The sequence below is a fragment of the Rhinolophus ferrumequinum genome, chromosome 11, assembly GCF_004115265.2.
Source record: "Rhinolophus ferrumequinum isolate MPI-CBG mRhiFer1 chromosome 11, mRhiFer1_v1.p, whole genome shotgun sequence".
NCBI lineage: Eukaryota > Metazoa > Chordata > Mammalia > Chiroptera > Rhinolophidae > Rhinolophus > Rhinolophus ferrumequinum.
Window position 1 is genome coordinate 45,786,041 of NC_046294.1, and position 9,851 is coordinate 45,795,891.

At 37.9% G+C, this 9,851-nt stretch overlaps 1 protein-coding gene across 1 annotated transcript; it reads left to right on the top strand.

Moving 5' to 3' along the window:
• Nucleotides 1-1,301: 1,301 nt before the first annotated feature.
• LOC117029701 (putative olfactory receptor 52P1) lies at nucleotides 1,302-2,237 on the top strand. The gene has a single exon (XM_033118906.1). The coding sequence runs from the start codon at nucleotides 1,302-1,304 to the stop codon at nucleotides 2,235-2,237; it is 936 nt and encodes a 311-aa protein (XP_032974797.1).
• Nucleotides 2,238-9,851: the final 7,614 nt, after the last annotated feature.

A 9,851-nucleotide genomic window follows, 5' to 3' on the forward strand; every position in this document is an offset into this window, starting at 1 on the left:
GGGAACATTATGGGAGGTGTTATTTTCGTGGTGGGGAAATGAGGAAAGTATCTTCTGGTTTCATCTGTTTTTTTTGTTTTTTGGTTTTGGTTTTCTTTAATGGAAAAGATAGAAAGATCACCTTCTGAATTTGAGGAGGGAGATGGGCCTGTTGGGAGATTAAGAAGAAAGAGATTGTTCTTAATCTGGAAACTCACCTAAGGACTGTGGTAAAACTAGAATCAATGATCGTGTTGTGTATTCTTTTGGAAGTCATTTTTAGCTGCTCTTGTATAGATGTAAAGTAGATAGATTTGGGTTTAACAAGAATTAGTCCTTTACTATATTAGTACAGTTAAGGGAAAGAGAAACAAGAAGGTAGAATATAAACGTAAGAAAGTGATTGTAGTGATGGAACATGTTTTCTATCCCCGTGAGGAGATAAGACGGCAATGAACAGGAAAAGATTGTAATAGTAAATATATTACTGGAGACGGGAATTCTGCTTAATTCATGATAAAAACTGAAGAATACATCAGTACTTTTGGGGAGCCCAGTGGACTAAATTGAGGTAAACACCTCACAACTAAATGGAATTCAGTCTACACATGAGGGCCAGTTCTAGTGAGAGAAAGGTCCATCTGTCATGTAAAAAAAAAAACCTCAAAGTGCATAAATAGTGATATTCAGCAATGAGGTATGTAGCGCTTTTTCTAGGATGAGTTTGTGAACTTAATTGTCTGACCTCATAGATCTCTTATACTTTGTCTAAAACATAGAAAGTCACAGGGGGAAAAACAGGATCATGACTATATAATGGATCCCTGAAAGAGAGACAACACATAAAAGTGAAGAAATTCAAAGATTTTCCCTAAAAGTTCAGCACTCCTGCAACAAGGGGTGAAGAAGCGTATATCCTCTCTATCTAGGTGGACCTTCTCAGTGAGAAAGTCCTGGTTTTTCTATCAGGTTCTTACATCCTTTAATCAAGGATAAAAACATTTTCACCCCTCATATTCAGAACTCCGGGGCGGGGGGAAATTAAGTATAGAATTGTTGAACTGGGAGGGGGGAGGATAAACATCCCTTATACAGAAAACAAATCTGAATCTCATTTAAAAAATATTTGTGAAAATAATATAGGTGCTTCAAGATAAACCTAAAGCTAGGTTGCAAACTTCATGGTCCCAAAGAGGTATTCTTCCATCTTTCTCTGGGTCCCACTCAAATCATTAAAAGCCAATCTGATACAAAAAACCCACTACCCATGTCTCATTGGCAGGTGTCTAAATTTTCTTTAACAACCACCAACAGTTTCTGCTATGCTAATCTTCAACCATTCCAGCTTCCTGACCTTTACTTTGATGGGCATACCTGGCTTAGAGTCACAGCACTTGTGGCTGTCTCTTCCTTTCTTCTCTATGTTTTTGGTTATCCTCATTGGTAATGGTGCTATCCTCTTCCTGGTGGCCATAGAACGCACACTTCACACACCAGTGTACCTGCTCCTGGCCCTGCTGATGGTGGCTGACCTCATATCCACTCTGGCTCTGTTGCCCAAGCTCCTCTGCATCTTCTGGTTCAACGATCGGGACATAGCTTCCAACGCTTGTTTCATCCAGATGTTTTTCATCCATGGAGCATCTGTGGTACGGTCAGCCATACTTGTGATAATGGCCTTTGACCGCTTCGTGGCTGTGTGTAAGCCATTACACTACAACACAATTCTGAGCCATTCCTTTGTTGGACGCCTGGGACTGATGGCTCTCGCCAAGGGTGTGATTCTTATCCTGCCCATGCCTCTTCTACTTCAAAGGTTGACTTTCTGCCACATGGTCATTCCTCATACCTACTGTGACCACATGGCTGTGGTGAAAATGGCATGTGACCACACCAGACCTAACCTTATCTATGGGCTCTTTGTGATTCTGCTTGTGGTGGGACTTGATTTGCTGCTTATTGGCTTCTCTTATGGTTTCATCCTGCAAGCTGTGGTACGCCTTAACTCTCAAGATGCCACCTGCAAAGCTCTCAACACCTGCTCAGCTCACCTCTTTGTCATCCTTGTCACTTATGTGCCTGCACTCTTTTCCTCTCTCACCCACCGCTTTGGTGTCAGTATCCCACCACAAGCCCACATTCTCCTTGCTAATCTCTACCTTCTTCTACCCTCAATGCTCAACCCCATCATCTATGGTATAAAGATGAAAGAAATACAAGGCAAGGTGGCCAAATGCCTGTCCAGAGGACCTGCATAGGCTGTTGGTCCACACAGTAAACCTGGGAGTAAATGAAAAGTAAGGACAACGAAAATGCCTTTGCCCAACCATCCAAGACCCAGTTATATCTCCAAATGAGCTATGGAAAGAATAGACCACGAAGTGTGTGTGTGTGTGTGTGTGTGTGTGTGTGTGTGTGTGTGTGTGTGTGTGTCGGCTTATATGAAGAACCAATATGTTTGTGCTTTCATTGAGCTACGAACTGAAGAAGGGAGAACCTAAGATAGCTCTTTCTTTTAATAGGAGCACTCTTATAATATGGGTCTCTGATGACTTTCATATCTGTATTCATGTTCATCAAGCAAATACAAAATTTTTCTCTAAATGATCCAAGTTCATTTTTCCTTGTGTTGATGGAAAGTTTATATTTGCTTCAGTTCTCTAATTGTCTGTTGCTCTAAGTGTCTGTGTCTATTTCTAAGTAGTATCTTATTGCTAAAAGGAATCTGACCTACTCATTTCTTTGGATACCACTTTAACATGTAATAACTCTTTAGGAAATTGATTTTTTCATCAGTTTTTTTAAAATGTGATGACAATGCAGCATGCTCACAGTACCAATCACATGATTGTGTTGATGTGGATGCATGTGACAAAAAGGAAGGAACTTGAAGATGACATATATAGACTCAGGACTCAGGGACTGTTGAGATATATATTACAGAAAGTTTCATTGCAAGGAAAGACACATGTCCAGATGACTAACTCAAGAGATTCTCATGACCAGAAACTCCATCTTAAAAAAAGGATATGTTAGCAGGAAGCTCGCTCTTCCTGAAGTGAGACTCCAGGCTGACTGAGATCATGCCGAAAGACTATGTTATATGATGAAGTATTACCATGTTGAAATGTTTGAATCATTGTGGTAAATGAAATTTGTATCTAATCATTTTAATACATAGTTAGCATAGGATCGACTGTGCAATGTAATAAGGCAAATACAAGATTGGCTAGTTAGGCAAAAATGACCCCGTTTCTAATAAAAAGTAAACAAAATAAAACCATGGAGTGTAAGAATTATTGAAAAATAGGATAATCACAGTTGTAGCACAACTTAAACAATCATGATTATTGACTTCAAAGTCAGGAAAAGGAATCCTAAATGTCTAAATCTTCCTTAAATCTCTATCACTGTGCCTGAATTCTTAAACGGATAATGACACTGAAGGTAGGAGCGGTGTATGTATGCTTTATCCCTAGCCAGGACTTTTAGCTAATCCGGGCCTCTTTTCTACTCTGGTGAGCTAAACAATCTATAAACCTTAAGAACATCTTTAATTCATGTGACCTAGAGCAGAGAGCCTCTTGTATAGAGCATATAAAATATATTATATATGTGGGTTAAGGTTTGCAAAACAAGTTGTTTACTAGTTGGGACAGGACTATGGCTGCACATGTGTGAGACTGATAAAAGTGAAGCAAAAAACATGTTTTTGTGTGAAACTGAGCATAACAAAATTGAGTGATAAACACATTCACCAAAACAACTCACCTAAGAGGTAAACAACTCCTGGCAAAAAACTTCTGGTTCTCACCTAAGAGTAAACAAGTCCAAGGAAAAGAGGATAAAAGCAGTACTCCAGAGCCATGCCAACTGGGCGCTTGGCTATAAGACCCTCTGCGAGGCGCTGAGCGAGACACTTGGGAACGATCCTCTGGGACGTTCGTCTGGGCGAAACAACAGAGTCCCCTGCAAGGTACAAGCTGCAATACTCCAGGACTCTCCGAAGTTCTTCCTTGCAAGACCAGCTGGCCTCAGACTCGCCGTGGGCCCAGTCATCTCTCCCAGACCAGGGATCTTCTCCACCTCGATTGACTCTGGGACTTGGTTCATTATTAAATTCTATTCTATTCTGTATCACCTTCTGTGCTTGCCAGAGCACTGGCCTCTGGAGGGACATTGGCTCCCAAATAAAGCTGTGTTACTCTATCTGAACCTGTGTGTCAGGACTTTGTTCCCCATTCGTGTCACGAATACCACGTAGGGACGTAGAGCCCTGACAAGGGGTTAATGTCCCCTTGACTTTCAAGAAGAGACTGAAATGTGGCGACTGCCCTTCCAGGCACTTGCGACAGACTCCTTACGAAATACTCCTTTCCCTTGAGTTTCACTTAGTTCTGCCTAGGCTTTAGAGTAGGAAGCTGCCTACAAAATAGAAACGTAAATCATATTATCCATATTAGAGAAGAAAGAAACCACTTTCTTCAGCCTGTTGTGCTGTTAATCCCTCTTAGTAAAATAGTGTCCTACTTCATTCTTAACTATGAAAATGTTTTTATGGAGGGTGTGTTTGGGGAATGTTGACCTGGGGGAAGGAAAACTGATAGAGTCAGATAATTAAGCTATGGCGGCTTCTCTGTGCCTTTTTGTACTTCATAAGCCAGATTTCCCATTGCAAGTGAGAGCACTGGGAGAGAATTTATGCCTAACACTGACTTTCAGCCACCATCAAGGTGAGCATGTCGGAGTTTAGAGAGAAACTGAGAATACAAAGTACTGAATATGCTACTGTTATCAAAATATAATCTCAATGATGGAGAAGACAGAGCATTCAAAACTTGGATAAGCAGATGAGGATATTGGATAATAAAAACCATAAGAAACATTCAGGGCAATAACTAAGGTTGGAGTATCTGTGTCCTAGAAGAGGAGTGAATGGAAGAGTCCTGTCTTATGCTCCTCGTAGTCTATTAAGTCCAGAAGAAATACCATCTATTGAGATGCCTCTGTGTTAGTTTTTCTAGGTATCTTTACATATGGGCCATGGAATCATTTCAATGTTAACTCAAGTTATGTAATAATATCCATTTTGCACATAAAGTTATAGAAGCTCGCTTTCTTTATAGTTTTCCCATAGTCACACAGGTAGTAAGTACTTAGGCCTAATTTCAAATCATAATCTTTCTGGTCATAAACCATCTTCCTACTCCATTATGCCCATGTTGGCTCTCTAAAGACAACCATGAAAAAGTAAGTTGTACAGCACAACTAAGTGGAACATTCAATAAGAATGGATTTAATCATAAAAGCATGGCAACTCTTGTGTGCCTACCTCATTCCTGGTACTGATCATTAATTAAAGATGTATCTAGGTTGTAACATAAACAGTTATCACTATTTGGAGAACTGAAAATATTTTCCTTTTCTAGTTATTCTGTTTTTAATGCCCCACCCCACCCCCATCCAATCTCTACTTTTCTGAGACATCTGTTGTGCCCCCCAGGAGTTGGCTTTGAAAGAATGTATCACCCAGTCTCCACTGACATTTACATTCTCATGTGGTTTGCACAATAGAGCCATGAATTAAATCCTATTCCTGAGAAAGTAAATTAATTCTTGCTCATCTAGCCTTATATTCCAACACCTTTGATCAAGCACCCACAAAAGTGAATTCCAGAGAGTGTCCCTGGCTCCCACCAATACATGCCAGCAAGGTCTTTTAGTTGTTTAGGGTTATGATCTTTTTCATCTTGTATAAGTTCTAGAATGTATCCTGCTGTATAACATAGGCACTGATTTAGTCCTATGTATCAGCCTGGCGTTCAGGAGAGGAGGAGGTGTGTCATGAGGGGGTACCTGCTATTATTTGGGGCAGAAGCTTCTGCAGCCTCTTCTAGCACAGAAGTAGTCCTGGACTTTTGCAGGGACCTCTGCATGTCTAGAAGGTCCCAAGGAGATTAGTGAGTCATCTTATTCAGGAACATCCAGTTTTAAAGATTCCATGTTTTCTCTACCAGGGCCCCCATCTGCACATAACAGACCTGCCTTAGCTGAATGTTAAAACATCCCTGGAACCCTGAGACTCTCACAAGTAGTTCTCCAGCCTGCGATTCAATTGTGTTTGCCCTTCCACTATTAAGTGATGAAGACTTCTTTATATACTATCACCACTGAGGCTCTCTGGTTCTCCCTTTTAGCTACTAAATGCTTGTTAATGGCTCTCTGTTTGTCATCCTGCTGTAGGGCATCAAAACAAATTCACAATAACCAGTAAATTCCTATCTTTAGAGGCACTGTTTCTCCTACCTTTTTCAAATGCCTACATAATTGCATTTGGCACAAAATTTCCCACCTCTGGTAAAATCTTTAGCAATTGAACCACCACCTCTTTCCAGGTACTATCCTGTCCCACCTACCAATCAGAAGAGCATTCTCTTCCTACCAGACAGAAAGTAACCCTAACTCAATTTCCTATCTTACCAGTTGTATCACTGTCAGTATCACTTGTATTACTCTGAGTCCTCAGCAAATCATATGCCAATGATTTTATATGTAAGAATGTTATTCGAGGAAATATCTGTGTGAAAGAAAAGAAAGAGGAGAATCAGTATATATTGGGGGAATAGTCAGACCACAATATAAATATAACCCCAAGTTAAGGAGAGAGAGAAAAGGCTGACTGGAACTATCTTAGGTTGCCATATAATGACAAAGTCATCTAACAAGGACCCTACCAAAATGTTCCTTGTCCCCAGGAATAAGTCTTCCTTAGCATCTTTGTCACACTCAGTCTTTGGTGCATAGAATCCAATGGGAGACATCACGTTGGTGTAAATGCAATGATGGATTTCAAATTGCACGCGTTAGTTCCTTCAGTCAATTGGCTCCTTACCATTTTTCCCCGAAAATAGAACCTAGCTGGACAATCAGCACTAATGTGTCTTTTGGAGCAAAAATTAATATAAGACCCGGTCTTATTTTACTATAAGACCAGGTCTATATAATATAATATAATATAACATAATATGTAATAAATATAATATAATACCAGGTTGTATATTAATTTTTGCTCCAAAAGACACATTACAGCTGATTGTCTGGGTAGGTCTTATTTTGGGGGAAACATGATATTGTAGGACGTTTGTGAGACACATTCATATGGTCATTATAGGACACTGAATAGAATTTGGATGGCAAGAAAAAATGAAATTCTGAGTAACAATTTCCCAACTCTCATACTGTTTCTTTGACTCTTGGTTTTCTCTGAGGCAGGGGTCAGAAAACTTTTTCTGTAAAGTTTCAGATAGTAAACATTTTTCGCTTTGTGGGTAAAATGGTCCCACACAACTAATCAACACTACCACTGCAGTGCAAAAGCAGCCATAGATGATACATAAATAAATAGGTCTGGGTGTGTTTCAATAAAACTTTATTTACAAAAACATGCAGCAGCCAAATTTAGCCCATGGGCCATAGTTTTCCAATCTCTGCTCTAAGGCCCCATAATTTTTTCATAAAAATGAATATTGGAATCAATCCAAATATCTACCAATACAGGATTGGTTAAAACATACTATGAAACAGTTAAAAAAAAGTGGGATAAATCTATATTTAGTATCATGGGTTGCTGTCAATAATATTACAATAAATCACAAAATAGTATTATAAACATGATTGCATTTTGTAGCAATACTTGTAGAATTTATTTACATGAGAAATAGGTCTGATTAGGTGGATTCATGTCCAGACTTCCGAATGTGATCTTATTTGGAAATAGAGTCTTTACAGATGTAATTGAGTTAATATAAGGTTTTACTGGATTAGGGTGGGACCTAATCCAGGGCCTGGGATCTTTATAAAAAGGAAATTTGGACACCTATAGGCACAGGGAAGATGATGTGAAGGGACACACAAGGAAAATGCCATGTAGTGATAGAGGCAGAGGTTGGAGTGATGTGTCTTCAAGTTAAGGAATACCAAGAATGCCAGTAACCATCAGAAGCTGGGAGAGAAGCAAAGAAAGTCTCTCCCCTAGAACCTTCAGACGGAGCACGGCCCTGCTGACAACTTGACTTTGGACTTCTAACCTCCAGACTGTAAGAGAAAAAAAATAGTTCTTTTAAGCTACCTAGTTTGTGGTAATCTATTACAGCAGCATAAGAAACTAATATAATGTCAACTATTACTTCTCATTAGCTGAGTGGAATTTTATATTATGTATTTTAATGTTTACATTCCAATAGTATATTTTGATGATCAGGCAAAAAGAGCTACAATAAGAAAGTAAAAAGTAAATAAACCCTTTAGTCCAATAATTCCATATCTACATATTTAGACTTCAGTAACACTTGCCCTATGCTGAAAAAAAGATCACTATAACAAAAGGCTCATATGACCTTTTTAAATAACAAAAGCCATCAATAAGAGACTGCTGAAACAAACTTGACAAATATACAGAGGAATGATAAGGAGTCGTGAAAAAGAATAAAATAGGTTTATTTGTGCTAATATGGAACAGTTGTTAAGAAATATTATTAAATAAATAAATTAAAACTGTATAATGTGTTCTCATTTGTATAACTTGTAAATTATAATTCAATTTTGCCCACAGAAGTTATTTCTTGTTTAATTTTCACTATATATCTTTTTCCAAAGAAGACATGTAAAGACACCTAACTTATCTTAAGGATGCATTTTCTTAAGGTCACTTAGTAATTAGCTAAAAATTAGAATCCTCTACCACCAGATTTATAGTGGTCCCCAAGCTGTGGCATCCATCCAGATATCAATGCTCCAATCCTAGTTATCAGGATTCCAGATTATCTAAACAACAGTCTGGTTATAGTAAAGTAGGCAAGACTTTCAGGATGTTTTGTGTTATTTAAAAATAAATAACCATTCTAGAACATCTAAATGTAAAATTAATTTGTTTTGTCTTTATATTATATTTAAGCAAATAACAAACCATTCAAATAAAATGGGATGGGAGGAGATGACACAAATTAAAACTGTTTTTATTTTTCACCTGTCAACCATTGCTTAAATTTTCTCTGATCAAACTCTACATATTTAGTTCAGGAATTCCAAGTGGAACATCCCTGAAATCAGACCACTTCTGAGATAGTTCTGCTACCTTGTGACTGATATCAACAGCCCACGGTTCATATCAAAATCTACTAAACTCTGATGGAGTTTCCTTCCATTACATGACCTATTTGACTATACTTCCCATTCTTGTTTATTAACTATTTGAATAAACAGAGATACTTGTTTATTAACTATTTGAATTAATATTTAAATACTCAATTTCTGTCCTCTGTCCTTGTTCATATTTTACAAAGAATGAAATTTGTAGCTTCTTCTTTAAAATTATAACATATAAATTCTGAGATCTTTTAATAATCCCCAGAATGATAACAGGATATCTTTCCCTACATTGAGTTTTATAAGCTTAAACAAATAAATAAAGAAACAAAGAAAAATAAAGCTATATCTGTAAAAGTTGAAGTAATGACCACCTGGACAATAGGCTTTCAGTTGGTTGTACATATTCAAAGTATCCTTCTCTGAGATTTAGGTTTAAATATACAGGTCTATCTGCAGACTTCATTGCCACAGAATCGAGTATTGAAATGTTGTATTGAATGTTGTATTGAAATCGAGTATTGAATGAGTATTGATACAGTTGTTGGCATGTAAGACTCCAAGACCCAAGAACATGATACAGTATTCCAAAAATTATAAGATAAATGCAACCAGAGATACTTAGCTAGATAAATATCTTTTCTTTTTTAACATGGACTAAAGTAAAACTGAGAAGTTGTAAATCTGTATGCTGCCATGTTATCAGGTGTTTTGGTCTACTAAAATAG